The sequence below is a fragment of the Symphalangus syndactylus genome, chromosome 8 (genome assembly GCF_028878055.3).
Source record: "Symphalangus syndactylus isolate Jambi chromosome 8, NHGRI_mSymSyn1-v2.1_pri, whole genome shotgun sequence".
Classification (NCBI taxonomy): Eukaryota; Metazoa; Chordata; class Mammalia; order Primates; family Hylobatidae; genus Symphalangus; species Symphalangus syndactylus.
In genome coordinates, this window is record NC_072430.2 from 11,739,784 (window position 1) to 11,758,156 (window position 18,373).

General features: G+C 66.2%; 2 protein-coding genes across 30 annotated transcripts in view; both read right to left on the reverse strand.

Annotated features, from left to right (window-relative positions):
- Positions 1–400: 400 nt before the first annotated feature.
- Positions 401–7,817, reverse strand: LOC129487358 (cysteine-rich protein 2). Of its 2 annotated transcripts, none has more exons than XM_055287939.2 (8): positions 7,255–7,817; positions 2,136–2,230; positions 1,990–2,047; positions 1,642–1,782; positions 1,497–1,565; positions 1,333–1,427; positions 1,061–1,118; positions 401–968 (listed from the first exon to the last, which is right to left on the reverse strand). In XM_055287939.2, exons 1-8 carry the CDS (start codon positions 7,400–7,402, stop codon positions 901–903), a joined length of 732 nt encoding a protein of 243 aa, XP_055143914.1. In that variant the 5' UTR covers positions 7,403–7,817; the 3' UTR covers positions 401–900. The 2 variants fall into 2 exon arrangements, with proteins under 2 accessions (XP_055143914.1, XP_055143915.1); XM_055287940.2 differs by lacking the exon at positions 7,255–7,817 and adding an exon at positions 5,863–6,059.
- A 2,206-nt stretch (positions 7,818–10,023) lies between these two features.
- Positions 10,024–18,373, reverse strand: part of MTA1 (metastasis associated 1) — a 52,739-nt gene continuing 44,389 nt past the window's right edge. For 8 of the 28 annotated variants that reach the window (XM_055287918.1, XM_055287914.1, XM_055287912.1 and 5 more), the window contains 11 exons: positions 17,899–17,973; positions 17,574–17,632; positions 16,974–17,089; positions 16,553–16,704; positions 16,257–16,446; positions 15,937–16,026; positions 14,485–14,637; positions 14,297–14,332; positions 11,252–11,283; positions 10,748–10,899; positions 10,024–10,675 (listed from right to left, as the gene is read on the reverse strand). In XM_055287918.1, coding sequence (XP_055143893.1) covers positions 10,525–10,675; positions 10,748–10,899; positions 11,252–11,283; positions 14,297–14,332; positions 14,485–14,637; positions 15,937–16,026; positions 16,257–16,446; positions 16,553–16,704; positions 16,974–17,089; positions 17,574–17,632; positions 17,899–17,973 — 1,206 coding nt within the window. In that variant the 3' untranslated portion in view covers positions 10,024–10,524. Of the gene's footprint in view, positions 10,900–11,251; positions 11,284–12,395; positions 12,408–14,284; positions 14,333–14,484; positions 14,638–15,936; positions 16,027–16,256; positions 16,447–16,552; positions 16,705–16,973; positions 17,090–17,573; positions 17,633–17,898; positions 17,974–18,373 lie in introns of those variants that run through there. The other 20 variants (XM_063643804.1, XM_055287921.1, XM_055287916.1 and 17 more) reach the window with 7 other exon arrangements.

Genomic DNA, 18,373 nt, shown 5'->3' on the forward strand with positions numbered 1-18,373 from the left:
AGGCAGCTCCGGGATCTCAGGCCTGCTGTTGGTATTTTCAGGGTTCCAGGTTCAACTTTCCTCCAAGGCTCTGTCCTCCATGGACCCCACCCTCACCTGATCCTGGCCAGGACCCCTGGCCCCGGAATGCCTCCCACCTTCCTTACCTCCCCACAGCCTGGCGTTCTTACTGCCTCCCCATCTGGGTGGGCACCACCACCCTAACCAGGGACCACACCCACCGCCCCCATCCCTCCCTCCTCCTCAGAAACATCCCAGGGCCCCACCTCCCACCATCACCCTCAGGAGGAGAGCCCACCCCCACTAGCAGCCAGGCCCAGGGGCGTTGGCTGGGAGCATGCATGGACCGGAGAAAGGGACCCTGGTCTGTGATTTGCATCCATCCCACAAGCAGAGACAATTCTGCAATCCTCAAACCGTTTATTGACAGCACAAGGCTCAGCAGCAGGTGAGCCACGTGAGGGCGGCGAGCGCTTGCGAGGCAGTGTGGGCACCAGGCAGGGGATCCCGGAGGGAAGCCCTCTGCCAGGGACATGGTGAGGGTGTGGCCATCACTCACGAAGGGAGCATAAATAACACTGGCAGGTGGGTGGGCAGCAGGAGAGGGAGAGCGGACAGCGCCACAGGGACACGCAGGGCCGGCGGGAAAATGCTGGGACAGGGTCACACGGGGATTCGGACGCGCAGACACAGAAGGGGTCATAGGACGCCAGAGGGGGCAGACACACCAGAGACTCAGGGATGGGCATGGCGCTCTGCCCGTGGCTGCCCCTCCTCCAATACTCGCCCTGGGCTTGCAGGCAGGACTGCGCAGCTGAGCACTCTCCCAGCAGAGCCAGGCAGGGAGGCCCCTGCAGGGTCTGGGGCGCAGGTGAGCCCCATCATGAGAGCCGCTGTGGCCTAGGGCTGGACCTTGCCTTCGGGGTCCCGGTCATAGATGTAGCTGCCCACCGCGCCGGTGTTCACTCCTGTGGAGAGAGGCCGCTGGGGTGGGTCGGGGGAACAGCGGAGAGAGGGGGAGGGCAGGGAAGACATCGTGGACCACCCTGGCTACACTCACCCTTGGGTCCGAAGAGGATTCCATAGCAGGGCTTGTGGCAGTAGGGCTGGCCATCGTGCTGGGGCAGAAGGTGGGTGCTGAGGGAGGAGTCCACAGACTCCCCCGACCCATCACCTGGAGGCTTCCAGAATGTGCAGAACGTGCAGGCCTGCTGGCCGTGGGGGAGAGGGCAGCGCAGCTCCCAGAAGCACCACCCCCCATCCCCTCCAGGCGCGCCTCTCACCCTCATCACCCCGCCACCCGGCCCCCAAGCCCCGTCGCGCTCCCCTCACCTCCGCATGCCCGCCGGGGGTCAGTGTCTTCCCGCAGCGCTCGCAGCGCAGGCAGGGCCGGTGCCAATCCTTGCCCAGAGACGTCACCTTCTCAGCTGGAAAGGGGGAGGAGTGAGGCCGAGCCCCGGGGCGGGGACGGGGCGGGGGTCCGGGCGCGCACTCACCGAAGTACACCTTCTTGCTGCAGCGCGGGCACGTGTTGGGCTCCCCGGTGAAAGTAGTGACACTGGAGGCTGTGGGGCGCACGAGTCAGGGCGGGGCGGGGCCGGGGCGCCCACAACCCCCAGCCCCAGCCCGCGCCCAGCCCACCTCTGCTGGGCCCCTTCGGGGGGCCGCTCGCCTTCCGCTCCTCTGCTCGGGCCGCGGGGACCTCGATGGGGCCGGTGACCTGCGGCCCCTCCGCCAGGGGCTTCTCGTAGATGTAGGAGCCCGCGCCCCCGATGTTCACGCCTGCGGGTGGGGGTACGTGGGATGGGGGCCGCGGCCACCCGGCGTCTCAGAAAATGGCCCGCTGGGGGCTGGGGGCACCAGGCTTTCCAGGGTGGCGGGGAGTCTGGGGCGGGATCCACGGCGGCCGGGACCTCCAGCCCTCCCCAGCGCCAGCGCCAGGCCCCTCCCAGCAGGTCCCAGGGCAGGCCAAGGACAGCCGGGGCTCACCTTTGGGTCCGAACAGGGTGGCGTAGCACGGCTTGTGGCAGAACGGCTTCCCGTCGTGCTGCGCAGAGAGGCGCGGGTCAGGCCCCTGCCTGAGGGTGGCGGGAGTCACGACCCCACCCCCGCCCGCGCCGCACAGTGGGGCTCACCTCGGCGTGGCCCCCGGGCGTCAGCGTCTTGCTGCAGCGCTCGCACTTGAGGCAGAACTTGTGCCAGTCCTTACCCAGGGAGCTCACCTTCTCGGCTGAGCGGGAGGGGCGGGAGGGGGGTCAGGGCCGGGGCGCGCCCCGCACCCCCTCCGTCCCCACCTGGCAGCCACCACCCCGATGCGCTCCGGAGGTCCCGACTTTCAGGAGGTCTCCGCCAGGCGCCTTCCTTCCACCTGGCAGGCCCCGCACCTCCTTCTGAGACGGCGTATTAGCCCGTTGCCCCCAGGCCCTGTTCTCCCTCTGGGTCTCAGCGCCCCCAGCCCTGGAACCCCGCTAGAGCCGCCGTTGAGAAGGCGCCCGGGGTCCTGTTAGTCCCTGCAGTGAAGGGGCCTGTGCTTGAGCCTGCCCTCGCTCAAACACCTGCCTCCCCGACAGCCGCCTCACACCTGCCTCCTCCTACACACCTGCCTCTCCCCACACGCTTGCCTCCCACGCACCTTCCTCACACACACCTGCCTCTCCCCACACACCTGCCTCCCACACACACTCTCCTCCTCCACATCCGCGTCCCCCACACCCACCTGCCCCCTACACCCATCTCCTCCAAACACACACGCTTCCCTCCACACACCTGCCTCATCCACACTCACCTGCTTCCCCCCACACACCCACCTCCCACACACACACACCCGCTTCCCCCCACACCCAACTCCTGCACACACACCCACTTCCCCCAACACTCGCTTCCCCCCCCACACTCGCCTCCTCCATACACACCCGCCTCCCCTAAACACCTGCTTCCCCCCACACACCCACCTCCTCCACACACCCGCTTCCCCCCACACACCCACTTCCCCCACACTCCTGCTTCCCTCCCACACCTGCCTCCCCACACACCTGCCTCCCCACACACACACCTCCCCCAGACCTGCCTCCCCTGCACACCCGCTTCCCCCCCCACACCTGCCTCCCCCCACACATATGCCTCTCCCCCACCTGTCATTCCCTCGAACACTTCTCTTACACTCGCACACCTGCCTCTCCAGTGCACCTGCTTCCTCCACACATGTGCTCTCCCTCTCACACCTGCCTCGCACTGACACACCCCTGATCCCCACCAATTGGGCCCTGATGGGGCTGGCAGTGCCCCGCTGCTGAGTCAAAGGTGCGGCCCCAGAGCCTCTAGCTCCCTCATGGGAAGGCCGGGCCCCGTCCCCATGAGTCCTCCAGGTGGGACCCTCATCGGTCTGTGGATTCCTCGTCCTAAAACTCTGAGCTCTTCCCCCACCCTAATGCCCCTGGCATGGAAGATCTGAGGCCAGCTGCTGAGGGTCGGGGACCGTCCACCACTGCCTCCCACCCCCACACTGGGGCTACTGGGCTGCTTCCCAGTGGACGGAAGCAGAGGCCTCCCTAGGGAGCCAGGCAGGAAGAGGTGGGGAGGGGCAGGAAGGGCCCAGCAGAGCCGGAATTCTGAAGGGAAGGGGACAAACTGCAGGCCCTGGGGGGAGGGAGCATGCAGGCTGGGCCCACCCTGCCTGGCAGAATCTGGCCAAGCCCCTCAGGCGGCCGAGGACCAGTGGCTCTCCCGGCTCCCTTTCTCAGCAAGTGGCCCAGCACCCTTTGTCTGGCAGATATTGGGGAGGGGCACCTGGCTAGTGCGAAGCCCACTCTGAGAGGCCCAAGGGTGCTGCTCCTGGCAGTGAGATGGGATCCCCCAGGTGGCCTACTAGGTAGAGGGCTGTGAATACTGGCTCTCCATGGCCCTGGTACAACCCTCTGGGCATGGCCAGGGCCAGCCTCCAGGACACCAGCCCAACCACAAGGCTGCACCAGCTTAGAGCCCTCTCACCAGAACCACTCCACTCAAGGAAGCTGGGACACACCAGCGCAGGCAGGGGCTGGCTGCACGGTGGGCAGGCGTGTCCCAGCAGCAGCAAGGAAGTCTCAATGGCTATCGGCCGTGGCAGCTGCAGCCCAGGGCTGCCAGCACTCCGCTCTGGCCAGCTCTGGGACGTGGGCCAAGTGGGGGTAGGGAACTGGCCCTCAGACCCGCTGGGTGGGTCAATGGCCACACATTACGGGTCCGAGCTGGGAACACAGAATCGATTGGGTCTAATGGCTCAGAAGAAAACCAGCTGCCCACCCTGGCTGCACGGCTCTGGGGCGGCCTCCTCAATGTGCTTCCACATCCCAGCCTGGGTTCTACTCAGGTATGAGCTGTGGGGCCGCCTGGTGTGAGGGTGGGCAGGATTCTGGACCCTCGCCCTCACAGTGCCTCCCAGGCAGGACAGAAGCCGGCTGGGTCTGAAGCGCCTTTGTTTTCCGCGGAGAGCCTGGGCCGGCCGGGCAGGCAGGCAGGCCTTTCCGGGCTGTCCACAGGACTGTTGGCCAAGACCCTGGAGAGCCCCGAGCTGGCCTGGCCCGGCCTGGGGCAAAGTCATGGGCAGTTGGACTGCAGGAGGACCCTGGGGACCGTCTCCCACCCTAAGCCTTGCAGAGACAGCCCTCGCTGGGACAGAGACTGAGGGCTGAGCGGGCTCCAGGCGAGGCAGCCGGAAGTCCCTCGGCTCCCAGCCACGCCAGAAGCACTCCAGGCCAAATCCGGTCCCTCCCCTCTGGGAACGGCAAAATACAACCTCCCCTCAACCCCCTCCAGCCTGTGAGCCGGGGAAGCCCAGTGGCGGCCTTGCCAGCAGCCTGGCCGCTTTCTGGGTATGGGGCGACCAGGGCAGGGGCCCTATTGGTCCCGGCCCTCCTCTCTGCTTCACTAAGTCTGCCTCCCCCGTACAGCAGCTGGTGGGTAGGTGGGCAAGGACCTTACCACCCTGGAGAAAGCTGGGCAGGGAATCAGCCAGGAGGAAGGGGGTAGGAAGGGCACACCCAGGCCCAGAGAGTGAGTAAGCCCAGACGGGGGAGCGCGCCTGCCGGAGGGGCTAGACCGAGGGCCGCCTTGCGAGACATCCCTCCTCCCGCCACCACCTGCATCCCGTCCAGGGCTGTTCTGACCTTGAGGAGGCAGGGATCCTGGACACCTGGGCTGCTTGAGCACAAGGTCCCTCTCAGGTTCGCGGGAACTCGCGTGTCACACCCGCCCCCACCCTACCCCCGTATGAAACTCCTAGGGGAACTGGCGCCAAGGGAATGCGTTGGGACAAGCAGGAGGCAGAGGCCAAGGTCGCCCCCGCTTGGACTGAATCCCGACAGAGTCCAAACCTGGCCCAGCCCAGCCCAGCGGAGCCCGGAGTGGGAGCTGGGGGTCACTGTTCCCGGCCACGTGTTCCCGGAGCAGCTGGTGTAGGGGGTCCAGGAGAAAGGGCCCAGGCCCACGGGGGCGCACAGGACGCACCCAGGGCGCACAGCCACCGCCCTGCCCCGCCCCGCCCCGCCCCGCCCGGGCGCCGCCCGGGATGCGTCCGCGGATCCCCGAGCGCTCCCCCAAGACACTGGCCTCATCCCGGGGTACCACAAGCCCCGCCCGGGTAGTCCCTGCCCCGCCCCCACAAGCCGCTTCGGGGTTCGGGCGTGACCGCCCCCGCTTTCGCGCAGCCCCACCCTTTGGCTTTAGCCGCTTGGGCAGCGCGGCCAGCCAGGCTCCGGGACACGCATCCTCGGTCCGGGGCCGGGGCCGGGCGCACCCCGAGTTACGCCGCGGCTCTGCGGCGCGGCACTGGCCGCGAAGGGCGGCGGGATGCACCGAGCGGGCCGGGAGCGGGCACGCACTCACCGAAGTACACGGTCTTGTCGCACTTGGGGCATTTGGAGGCCATGGTCGGTGCGCCCTGTCGGCCCGCGCCCTCCGCCCGTTCTCCTCCGGGCCGCCGCCGCCCGCGCCCAGCCCCGCCTGCCCGGCTGTCCGCGCGCCCATTGGCTCCGCGGCCGGGGCGGGGCCTCGATAACCCGTCCCCTGGGCTGGGGGCCGCCTGGGGGCGCCGCGGGGGCGGGGCGCACCTGCCGGGGGTGGCGGGTGTGGGGCAGCCGGGCCAGGCCTGGCGCCCCCGGGCCCCTCGCGCCGGAGGTGGCGTCTACAGGGGCCCGCCCGGGCGACCGCGACGCCGCCCGCGCCCCGGCTGTTTCCATGGCGACGTCGGGGCCGCCTGGCCGGGCCGTCCCCGGAGCCGCGGGCGGGGTGCGGCGAGCCTGGACTTCGGCTCGCGGGGAGCCCTAGTGAGTTGGGCCTGGGGGTCCACCACGCCCGGCCCTGGTCGCCCAGGCTGCGCTCCGCCGCGGGAAGGGGTCGCAGGCTCCGGGAGAACCCCACCCCCACCCCGCCGCGCGCGGCGCCTGCCCCGCTTCCCTTTGTTGCTCGGTTTCCATAGCAACAGCCGCGCCGCGGGAGCGGAGTCAGATTCCCGGCGGGCACAGCCCCCAGCCCTGTCCGGGTCTCCGTGTCCCGCTCCGCCCCCTCCCGCGCCCCGCCCCAACACTGTCTGTGGTGCTGAAGGCTCCTTGGGTGGAGGGCAGGGCTCAGGAAGGAAGGCGCCGCCACCTCCAAAAACAGCGCGAGAAGCTGCTGGTAGGGGGTGTGGGGAGGTCTGCGTCTGCCTCCGAGGCCGGGAAGGGGCGGCGGGCACCAGCGCCGAGGGATCCGCGCTAAAGGCGTCCACCCCAAGCACTTTCATCCAGGGGGCGGCCGGGGAGGCGGTGAGGAGTTAGGAAGGGAAGGAGGGGAAGGAGTGGGCGTGCCCTCTGTGCCCCGGGCTGGGGCTGACACTCCAGTCCCTTCTCCCGCACCGCCCAGGACCAGCTGCGGGCCTTGGGGCCCAGGGCCTGACCTCGAGGGGTCAGGCGGGAGATTGAGGGGTCATGCCAGTCACCCCACCCCCACACCCCCACTCTGGCCTCCTCCCAACCAGGGCGTGCCTGACCACTCCTCACCACACTGCCTGCGCCCTAGAGCCCCGGAGAGCCTGGCCCCAGGTGGGGAACCTCCGCACCCACAGGCTTCCTGGTACTGTCCGCATGGGCCCTTCTCTGAGCCTTCTGGCCCCAGCTGAGCGTCGGACCTGGGAGACAGGCAGATCCCAGAAGTCCAGTGATCAGGCCCCATGGGGGCAGCTGACTCTGGACACCCTTCCCCCAGTGTCTCAGAGGCTGTGGGCTGGACACGGAGACCTGCCTGTTTCCTCTGCCTGGTGCACCAGGCATGTTTGTGAGCCAGCCAGTGGCCCTCGGTGCTCCTGGCTTTCATGGTGGCCCTGGCCGGGCTCCCTGTGGCAGCACCCTCCTCCCTTGCACACACACCCTGCAGCCGCTGCCATTTCCATGGTGACAGCAGGCCAGAAACATGCCTCCCGCCCCCACGCCTGACTGACCAGCCTGACCAGCTCCCCCTCTGCACTTGGGGCCTGTGCCAGCCAAGGCAGAAGACGGCGAGGAGGATTCAGTCAGTACCTTTTCTGGGCAGCCCTTCCTCCCTGGCAGGCCCAGGGGTCCCTAGGGGTCCCTCACAGCAGGGCTTTGCCCAGGCTGGATTCATGGGCCCACTGCCAAACCCTCTCCAGCTCTCTGCCCTGTTCTGCCCAGCTTGGGAGCCTGTGGCTAAGCCATTACCCTCCCTGACTTTGCCCCACCTCTGCTACCTGTGGGGCTTGCTCTGGAGGACGGGGCTGGCTGAACACAGGGCTCTTCTGGAGGGAGACCACCTGCCCCAAGGTCCCCAGCCCTGCCAGAAGAGTGGATGGGGATGGAGGCAGGCCCCTCCCAGGGTGGCAGCAAAGGAATGGCATTCGGCACTGGCCAGGTGCCCTGGAGACACACGGAGGGTGGGGTGGGACAAGGAGTGTGCCAGCTGCTGCACTGCCCTCACCCTAGCTGCAGTCCCTGGGCAGCGGCCAGAAGCTCCCTAATGCGATGGGGCTGTTCTGGGCCTGGCAGGCAGGGGTCAGAATCAATGGGTGCAGAGCAGTGGCCTTGGTCTCCACCTCTGAGGCTGTGGTGGGTCACAGGCAGGGGCAGTGACAGAGTGGGACGGGCCCGAGTGGAGAGGGGGGCACAGGACACGGCGGGTGTGAAGGGAGCTGGCAGGGCTGATGGCTGGGCGTGGGGCTGGGTCACGCCCCTGGGCCGCAGTGGTCTGGTGCCTTCCGCCATCCTGTGACACTGGCAGATGGCAGGCCCCCGCCACTCAGCTCCACTGCAGGGAAGCCAGGCTGGGCTGAGTGGTGGACAGAGGACCCTAGCAGGGTGGAGCGGAGCTGGCAGGACAGGTCTCCAGGCATGACAGCATGATGGCCTTGCCACCCTGAGATGCCCCTGGCCCTGGGGAGCCGCGGCCCCTGTGGGGTTGCTGGTGCAGGAAGCAAGCTGCTGTCTCATCAGCAGGGAAGGGCCTAACGAGGACACAGCAAAGCTGGGAGACCCCTTCATGGCCTGGGCACCAAGGCCAGTGCTCCCCCCAGCCGGTGCCCACTCATTTCTAAGCCCAGGTTTAGACCCCCAAGCAGCCCAGGCCCCACCCAGCACCGGTGGCCAGAGCTTGGCCCTGTGAGGGCACTGCAGCCTCGGTGTCTGGCCGGGGAGGGTGTCTGGGGTGGGAAAGGGCCCCACATCTCCTCAGGGCCTCCCTGCCCTTGGGACAGAGCCCAGGACCTAGGACACCTCACAGCCCACGTGTTGACTCTGGAAAAGGACAGGCCCTGGCGGGTGGAAGAGCTGCTGAGGCCAGAACCTCACAGGCAGCACTGGGAGGCAGGTCCCAGGCCTGGGGAAGGGAGGCAAGGGGGCTGGGGTCTTCACTGAGCCCCTGCTCCCTTTCTCCAGACCCCCAGGGTTGGAAAAGGCCTCAGAGGGAGCTGTGTCCTTCATGAGGTCAGGGGCCTGATTTCCCAGCCCTCTGATGACGCACTACAGACAAGTCCTCAGGCTGTGGGGTCACTTGGATGCAGGCTGCAGATTAGAGTTGGCTGGTGGGGGCTGGGCGGGGGGGGCGCCAGCAGCCCAGGGAGGGTGGGTGGGCCGTGCACTGCAGCCGAGTCCCTGACACCTAGTCCTGTCACTGCTGGGCCCCAGCACAGGCTCCCATGGAGGCCAGGACGCCCCCTTATCTTTGTCTCCTGGGAGACAGCAAAAGTGGTTTCTATTTTAATTCCGTGGCTGAGATTTCCACATGACAGGGCGCCTGGGTGGGCTGGGGGAGCAAAGGCACAGCTCTGGGGAGAGACAGAGGAGCTACTCTCCCTGAGAGAGGCCTGGGCGGACCCCTCCTGGCCAGCTGAGGTAGCACAGCCAGGAGGGTGGTCTGGAGCCAGGCTATTCACCAGATCCCTCCTTCCGGTGACCCGGCCTGTACCTGTCCCTGGGCCTGCAAGTCCTGTCCCCGGCCAGAGGATGGGCCAAGCAGGATTTCTGAGAATGTGCTTGCTGAAATCTAATCAGATTCTCACTATGGAGAGTGCACACCTGCTTGGGGGCCACAGCTCTGGGCAGAAACCCTCAGGTGGCTGGGACCAGGCTCTACATGGCCAGGAGGTTGGGCCCCTGGCTGGAGCACTCCAAGGCCTCGCTGGCCCAGCTGTGCTGGCTGCCCTGGTGGGAAGCCACAGGGTCTTCGGTAGGGCCAGCTCTGCCTGACGGGAGGCAGTCCTGGGCCCACCACTGCCGCGGACACAGACGCAGACGGTTTCAGCACAGCTCCGCTGGGGAAGGGGGCTGGGCCCTGCAACCGCTTGCTGCCCCCTGTGGAGGGCAGAGGGCACCGCGCCAGGCCCCTGCAGGGGAAGGTCTGTGGGCAGGTGGGAAAGCAACAGAGCCCAGAGGCTGGGGTGGCTCTCCAGGGGCCTCCGGCTCCAGGGCAGGGCCACAGCCTAGGGCCGCCCGATGGGGGTGGGGGGCCCAGGGCCTGAGTCAGGGAGAGGGACTGGGAACAAAAGACACAGGGAAGGACCGGTTGGTTTTTTCCTTTTTATAAGATTTTTTTTCTTTGTTTTTGTTTAATATGAAAATTACTTGAAAAGACAAGGGGCCGACCCCGCCAGGCCGCGGCCGCACGATCCGAACATTCCGGGTGTAAGTTACAGAGCTCAAGTTCATCTACAAAAAAAGTAATAAAAATAAAATTTAAAATGGCACCTTCAACAGAACACAACAAAACCTTAGGGCCCGGCCTCCGGGCAAAAGGCCCCGCAGCACAGGGGCATGGGGTGGCCCCTCATCTCCGCTCCAGCCAAAAAGTAAACACAAAGCTAAAAACGACAACTCCTCAGCATTCTCGGAATAAGTTAGCCGCGCTTCTTCCTCTCCTCCCCCAGTGTCCGCCAAGGAGCGCGTTTCTCTGCAGGTGAGGGCGGGAGGTGGGGCACTACCAAACTGAGGGGCGGGCGGCGGGCTGGCTGGGAAGGGGCCGTGTGGGCGGGCGAGGGGCGGGGGCGGCCGCAGGTGGGGGCAGCCCCTAATCCTCGATGACAATGGGCTCGTCGTTGACGGGCGCAGGCGGCGGTGGCCGCAGCGGCAGGGCCTGGCTCTGGCGCAGGGCGATGGGCTTGTAGGGCCGGCGGGCAGCACGCTTGGTTTCCGAAGATGAGAGCAGCTTGCGGATCTTCCTGTGGGCAGAGGTGGTGGTGAGGGCCGGGACGCTGTGCGGAGCCCTCCCGCCTGCCCTGGGAAGGCCCCACCTGGTCTCCTCTGTGGCCATATAGAACACGTCATCCGGGGCGTCGATCCAGTTCATCCGCCGCCGCTTGACTGGGGGCAGGGAGCCCCCCCGGATCAGGCGCACTTTGGTGGGGTAGGACTTCCCGTTGAGCAGGAGGTTCCGGCTTGGTCCCTGCAGAGGGGGGTGCTTCCTGGGCAGCCAGCCAAGGGCCAGCTCCACCTCAACCTGCAGGGCTCCCGCTAGAGGGGCCACGAGCCAAGGTGCTGCGCCTGGCCAACCCCCCACCACCCCAGTGGGCTACATGGACCCCCAGCCTGGCCAAGGGCAGCCCTGAAGGCTGGTCGGCCCCACACCGCTGGGCCTGGCACAGGGGCCATGGCCCCCACATGCAGCCCCTCTGGTCTTGCCAGGCCTCCTGGAAGCTTCCACGTGGCACCTGGCAGGGCTGGCCAGGCCTCTTCCCAACACCCCAGAGAGCTCACGGGTGAGCGCACCGTACCCCATCATGGGCTGTTCCTCTTACCATGTGCCTGGTCTGTCCGTGGTTTGCCAGACCTGATGAGAAATGGAGGAGAGAGATGAGGCCCCGAGAAGAGTGCGTCCTGCACTCCCACCACCCACCGTGGGCTCAGCCACCTCGGGATAATGGGCCAGGGCCACCCACCAACCAAGCCATAGCCCACACCCAGGATGCGCCTGGGGGACGTGGGGCCTCGCCTCCCCGGGTCCTGGGCCGCCTGGTGGCCCCACAGCTCTCTGGCCAGCAAGAGACACATTGGCTTGGGCTCCAGGCAGGAGGCCAGGAACCTCGGACCTGACAGCCACCTCCCTGCACAGGGGCTGGGGCTGTCCACCCACTTGCCTGCCGTGCCGAGACAAGCGAAGCCTTGCAAGGCTGTCAGTCCAGAAGTGGCACAAGCCCCTCTGCAGGGCAGCCACGCCGTGGCCGGCACTGCCCCACCAGGAGGCCAAGCTACTTCCTAAGGCTCTGAGAGAGCTGCCAGCCTCGGCCAGAAATAGGTCACCACCCACTGCCCCGGCTGGGCCCCAGCCACCCTGGCATGTGCTTGGGGATGGGGTGCCAGAGGCCTCTGACTTCCCACAGTGCAGGGTGAGGAGCCCAAGGGGCACTGCGGGAGTTGGGCCAAGAAGCGGGGTCCATGCTCCTGGTCACCCCCAGCTGGGCCCAGGACTGCCGCTGCTCTCCCCCACTGCCCTGCCCCACTGCCCTGCCTGTGAGTGTGGGTGTGTGCATGTGGGAGCTGGTCCCAGGATGGCTCGGCTCCCAGCAGGACCAGCTCAGAGAGGACAGAACGTCATATTCAACTCAGTCAGGTGCCAGGGCCCAGGGGCACTGGAGCAACCTGCCAGCTCCAAAAATGCTGCTTAGCTGAGGCCCCTCTCTTAAGGAACACAAGCGCCTGTCCAGCCCCTCCCTACCTGCAGCTGCCTCCTAACTTGGGGAACTCCCCTGGGGGCCAACTGGGGCTCTGGAGCCCTGGGTCAGCCTTTCTCTACCAGTGTGCTTAGCTCTGCCGGGCAGGGTCAGTGGGGACCCAGGTGCCTGATCTGCAGCGCTCCCGAGCAGGAACGGCCATACCTCAGGGCACCTGCCACAAGCCAAGGCCCAGCGCCCAGGGCTGGCCAATAGCACAAAAACTACTTACCCAGGTAAGTGCCTACCAGAGCGGTGGACAGCAGAGGGAAGAAAACACACGCTTTAGGTTAGTGGGCCACACGCACCCGTCTGCAGGCCCCGCAGGTGGGGACAGCGCAACAGGCTGCACGGGCAAATGTCCGGGCCCTCGCTCAAGCTCAGCTCACGCCTACCCAGGCTGGACAGAGACCCCATCTCGTGTGTGCCAATGCCCCCAGGAGCCGTCTTCACCCAGCCGGCCCCTCTCCAGCGCCCAGGTCCTGGCCACTACACGTCAGGACGGGCACTTCCTCTGTGGCTGACCCCTCAGGGCCCCGCCCAGCCAGGCGGCAAGTGGTGGTACTTCCTCACAAGCACTGCACAGCTGGGACTGAAGTGTGAGGTGTGGAAAATTCAATGGGAATAAATAAGCTTTTATGTAACTTGCTGGTTAACTGCTTTTTACAAAACAAAACAAAAAGCTCGAAGATGGCCGGCCGCGGTGGCTCACGCTTGTAATCCCAGCACTTTGGGAGGCCGAGGCGGGCGGATCACGAGGTTAGGAGATCGAGACCACAATGAAATCCCGTCTCTACTAAAAATACAAAAAATTAGCCGGGCGCGGTGGCGGGCGCCTGTAGTCCCAGCTACTCGGAGAGGCTGAGGCAGGAGAATGGCGGGAACCCGGGAGGCGGAGCTTGCAGTGAGCCGAGATGGCGCCACTGCACTCCAGCCTGGGAGACAGAGCGAGACTCTGTCTCAAAAAAACAAACAAACAAACAAACAAAAAAGCTCGAAGATGCCTGCTGACAAGGACTCCCTCTTTCTACCAGCTCTCATGGGGCTGTTCCTGGGACGCCCCGCCATTAGGAACAGACGAGTAAAGCCAGCCCAGAGTGGGCTGGCCCTGGGCCCAGGACTAGACAACGGGAGCAGCCCCAACACCAGATGGCTGGGAGGGTGCCCCAGGAAAGGAGGGTGGGGGCTGGGGCCGAGACAGAGACACCACCAAGGGCTGTCGGGAGGAAGCTGCACGGACAGGCCAGGGGTGCGTGGTCCAGACAGGTGGAGATGGGGGAGCCCGGCACCCGATCTCAGGCCCACCCTGTGCTGCAGCCGGCGTGCTGACCCCACGGGACGTGCCTACCAGGACACCTAGCAGCCTGGAGAGAATGCCCCGAGGGGACAGGGCTGGCTGGGCTGGGCGGCCACTGCCCATATCCACCTCTAGGTCCCCAAACCGGCCCTGCTGCCCTGGCCAGCACCCTCAGTGAAAGCCGCCTGGGGAAGGGGCTCCAGGCACATCCACACTGGCAGGCCCAGCACTTGCACACCCGGAGGCCCAGGCCTGGGTGCACACCCGGGCCCCACACACCTGGCCTCCTCATGCTGGGCTTGGTCCTATCTGCTCTTCCCCAAGGGGCCTGGGGTCCCGCAGCCCCTGCTCCAAGCAACCGGCACAGAGCACCTGAGCCAATCCTCCGACAGAAGGCGCCAATGTGTACAAGCTCAGTCGCCCACGGCCCGCGCAGACACCCCGACCGCCCCTCCCCACTGTCCCGCCTGGCAGGCGCACGAAAGGATTGCAGGCACAGCACGGGCGGCCCCATGAGCTGAGGCTGGCAGCATGCGGGCAGTCACAGCGCGATGGCAGACAGCGCAGGCAGGGGCGCCAGGGCCACACGTGCCAGGACAGTCCACTGACAGGGCGCGGGGCCAGGGGGCCGAGGGCCAGATGCCTGGGCTCGGGGGGTCTTCACCAAGGGACCAGTGATGTCAGGGGGAACGTGGGGGACTGGGCTATGGCCTGGCTCACGTGGACTGCCCCAAGCACGGGCCCTGGGCCGCCCGCCGCGGGGACACACTCAGCAGCACAGCACAGGCATCACGGGCGGGGCCGGCGCAGCGCCCGCCCGCGACCCCAGGCCTTACCCCTACTGGGCATCAAGAGGCGCTTCTTCATGTTGCCTGGCAGCGCCGGGGTGGGAGAGAGGGAGAGAAGACAGCGTCAGCACGCACCACGAGTGCCCGGGCGGGGACGGGCCGGACTTATCAGGCGGGGAGGGCCACACTCACCGGGCGGGGCAGACCCGGACTCACCGGGCGAGGGGGCCACTCACCGTCCACCCCGTTGTGCTGCTCGTAGCTGCGCTTGCCCAGGATGGTGGGGGAGCCGTTGTTGATGACGGGGGCCGCCTTGGCGGGCGTCAGGCTGCTGAGCACGCTGGACACGCTTTTCACGGGGTCAGGCTTGGGGGGGCGGGGGTGGGTCTCTGCCGGGAGTGACACAGGCAGAACGAGTCGCCTCTGCCCAGCAGGGGAGGGACAGGCGGGCCCAGGCTCCAGCCCTCATGGTTCCAGGGTACCACCAGGAACTAAGCCCCACGAGGCCCCCACCCCCGAGGCCCCATCCTGACTGGGCTGGAAGTGGGGAGGCCACCACAGAACCAGGAGCCCAGGAGCACCGAGTGCCCTCGGCAAGGCGTGTGCCCAGGCCAGTCCCGCACCCCAGGCCAGTCCCGCACCCCAGGCCAGTCCTGCACCCCAGTGCACCCCAGAGAGCAGGGAGACCACCTGGCAGGGGCCAGGCCCCTCAGCCCCTGGACAACAGGATCCATACACAGGCCCGTGAGCACAGCACACCTATTAAACAGCCCCCATGTCCAGGCCCCTGGAGCTGCCAGTAGAGGGCTGGCTGCTGGTCAGTGAACCAACCATCCAGCCAGCCTGGCCAGGGACACAGCTGCCGAGGACCAGCCCTGACACCAGCCACCTCTTCCCACAGGACAGGGGCCACGACCCCAAACAGGGAGCAATGCCAAAGCCACTTGAATCTCAAAGCACACTTGGCTCATGGCTCTGGAATGTCCTTCTCAGGACAGTCACCCTGTGTCTGGAGGGCAGATGCACAAGCCCACTCGAGCCCAGCAAATGGGGGAGGCCCCCCCTCCACCGCCGCCACAAATGTCTGGCCCAGCCAGCAAGCTGCTTCTGGCTGGGCCAGGGTAGCCGGCTGAGGTTCTCGGGTGTCCTCAGACGCTCAAAGGCAAGGGAACCCCCGCCTGAGGCTGCTTGCCAGGTGTGCACCTCCCTCTGCCGAGGGCCTACAGAGGCCTGAGTGCTGCCCCTGTGGAGTGGGTGTAGCTCAGGAAGTATACTCCCTGCAGGCAGCAGGTGCGACCCTGTCTTAGTGGTATTACAGGCAGGGGTGTGCACCGCCTAAACTCCAGACCCTCAGGCCCCAGGGACGATCAGAACACAGGGAACAGCGTAGCGAGACTGGCAGGGAAGCCCCCTGGGTGTGCCTTGAGGAGGCTGGCCCCGTAGAAGACAGGGCTGCCGCCACTCCGCACTGGGCCCCATCACGACCCCAGGAGCAGGGAGCAGCCTGGGTCCTAGTGGGTCTGCCTGAGCCTGGCACGGTGCAGAGTACCCCAAAAGGACAATTCCAGGCCCTGGGGGGCTGTCCAGGAGCTCTCAGCTAGAGAAGGCTGGGAGCGCCAGTGCATGAGCTTGGGTCAGAAGGCACCTGCAGGCAGCATTAGGAGCCCCCATCGCGCCTGGCTGCTCACCAAGATACCGAAGCACGGCTTCCAGCGGCTTGCGCACCGCCTGCTTCAGCACCAGTGGGCTCTGGGAGGCTTCGGGCAGCCGCGCCGTGCCTGCGGGGTACCACACAGTGTGAGTGGTGGGGCATCCCCAGGGGAGCATGGCACCCTGCCTGCGCCTTGACCTGGGAGCCCTCACTGGGCTCGGCCATGTCAGCACCGAGGAGGACGTGGGGCTCCCTGAGATCAGAACTCCCAGTGGGGCTACAGGCTGGGTCCCAAGGTTGCTGTTCCCTCCCCACCACCTGCAGGAACAGAGTAAGCGGGGCGTTGGAAGGACTCACACTCGGCCTTGATGGCCGCGCTGTTGATGGGCAGGTAGGGGTGCCGTGCAGCGTGCCACGGGCGCAGGATCTCACGGCACAGGCGCCGGGCGATCCGCGTCAGCTTCGTCGTGTGCAGATAGAAAGCCTGCCTGGTCTTCATGGCAAACTTGGGGCTCCCGCTGCTCCGGGCTGGGAGGCCGTGGGGACTCTGCGGAAGGGGGCGCAACCGCCCCGACACAGCGCCATGACCGGGGGCTGAGGACCCGCGCGGCCGACACGCTCACGGCAGGCAGGGCGGGTGTCCCCCCCCTTACCATGTTACTGCGGTTTGGTCCTGGCCTCTCTCCATCTAACCGGGTTGGCATTTTCAAGCCACCATATTTCTTCCAATATGTCCAACAAGATGCGCAGAGACGACACTGCATGTTAGGGGGACCCCAAGAATACCACTGGTAAGACTGTGTGGCTACGGACAACAAAGTTGGAAATAGACGGATTCTTAAGCAGAACCAGCGATGTCAGAGTATTCCCCGCCAGCCCCACGCCGGCCGCCCCCACCCGCCAGGCACGCCCGCACGTTCCCCAAGGCTCTCCCAACCACAGCCCTGGGATGCAGCCCCCCATCATCAGTGGGCCCCTCGCAGGCTGGGCCATGCTGGAGCCCTCAGGGCCAACGCAGGCACCACGGCCCACAGGCGGGCGTGCAGTGCACCCCCGGCCATCCAGGGCACTTACTGTAACAGCTCTCGCAGGCCCGGCCAGCCCCAGGGCTCTGGCCCGGCGCTCCTGTGCCGTTCACCACACCGGCCTTGACATTGTTGACGCTGATTTGGTTTGGGTTTGGCTTGTTACTTAAAGAGGGAAAGGAGAGAAGAGAGGAGTTGCAGGAGCATGAACCTCGGGGGCCCATCTGCCCGGCACGCACCGTGGCTGACCACCCCTCGTCCAGAAGCACGTCCTCGCACCCCTCGGCCTCGGCAGGGATCCTCCTTTCTCCCTTTCAGTTCCTGGGAGCCCCTGCTGAGGTCTGAGCCATTCTCCAGGCCCCCATGCTTCCCCTAGCATGGAGCCCAGCTCAGGGACTGAACCCTGGCAGTGTGGGCTGGAATCCCAATGCCCCCTTACTGACCAGGAGGCCAGGATGACAGAGACATGGCCATTGTGTCTGCAGCCAGAGCCCCCCAGCCCTGCGCCACCCTCCCGGGGGCTGCCCCAACTTTCCCAGCCTCTGAGCTTGAGTTTCCTTGGGACCCACCTGGCCCCAGCACCCTATGCTGGCCCCACCCTCCCTGGCCCCCAGGGCCACGAGGACAACGGCTGTGAGGGCGCACTTACTAGTTGGGAATATAAACTTGCTTTAACTTGCTCTCAGCTTCAGCTGCTTTCAAGCGTTTCTTAAAACAAAAGAGAAAATCAGAGGTCAGCGGGGAGGCCCAGGTTGGGGCTGCAGTGCAGAAGGCTGGAGGCTACAGAGAGGAGAGTGCCATAGAGAGGAGAGCGCCATGGAGAGGAGAGCGCCATGGAGAGGAGAGCCGGGCCAGGGACGCAGGAGCCTTCCTTCCCCTCCTGCTGCAGCGGTGCACGCCCACCTGCTAGGAGAGGATGGGGCGCAGGACGCGGAGGCGGCACACCCCGGGCACTGAGTGGCGGGCAGGCTCACCTGCTGCACGTATCTGTCAGTGGTCTTCCACATGTAGTAGTACTCAATGATGCTGGTCAGCGACTTCCACGGGAGCTGGGTGGGAGGAGGCGTGTCACACAAGTAGGCAGGGGCAAGGGCAGGGGCAGGGCGGCCAGAAGGCCACAGAGGGGGCGGGAGGCCGGAGGGTGAGGTGTGCTTGGTGCATGGAGGCCAGGCCCCTGCTGGTAGGCAGATGCGGAGGGCAGCTGATAAAGCAGGTCCCCCCGCCAGGTGCCAAAACACAGTGACACCAGGGGAAGAGGAGCTGGCACAGGGTCAAGGTCGAGATCCTGCCAAGGTGGCACTGACAACCCAGCCTCCATCTCAGCCTTTTTGTTTGTTTTTGAGACGGAGTCTCGCTCTGTCACCCAGGGTGGAGTGCAGCAGTGCAATCTCGGCTCACTGCAACCTCTGCCTCCCCGGTTCAAGCAATTCTCCTGCCTCTGTCTCCTGA

Bases quoted from the DNA above. Each gene is read 5' to 3' on its own strand.
- LOC129487358 (XM_055287939.2), bottom strand. From the start codon at position 7,402: ATGGAAATGGCAGCGGCTGCAGGGTGTGTGTGCAAGGGAGGAGGGTGC. The intron at 1,428-1,496 runs GTGAGTGCGCGC...CCCCCTTTCCAG, and splicing joins CAGCAAGAAGGTGTACTTCG to CTGAGAAGGTGACGTCTCTG. The intron at 1,119-1,332 runs GTGAGGGGAGCG...CTTCTGCCCCAG, and splicing joins CCCCCGGCGGGCATGCGGAG to CACGATGGCCAGCCCTACTG.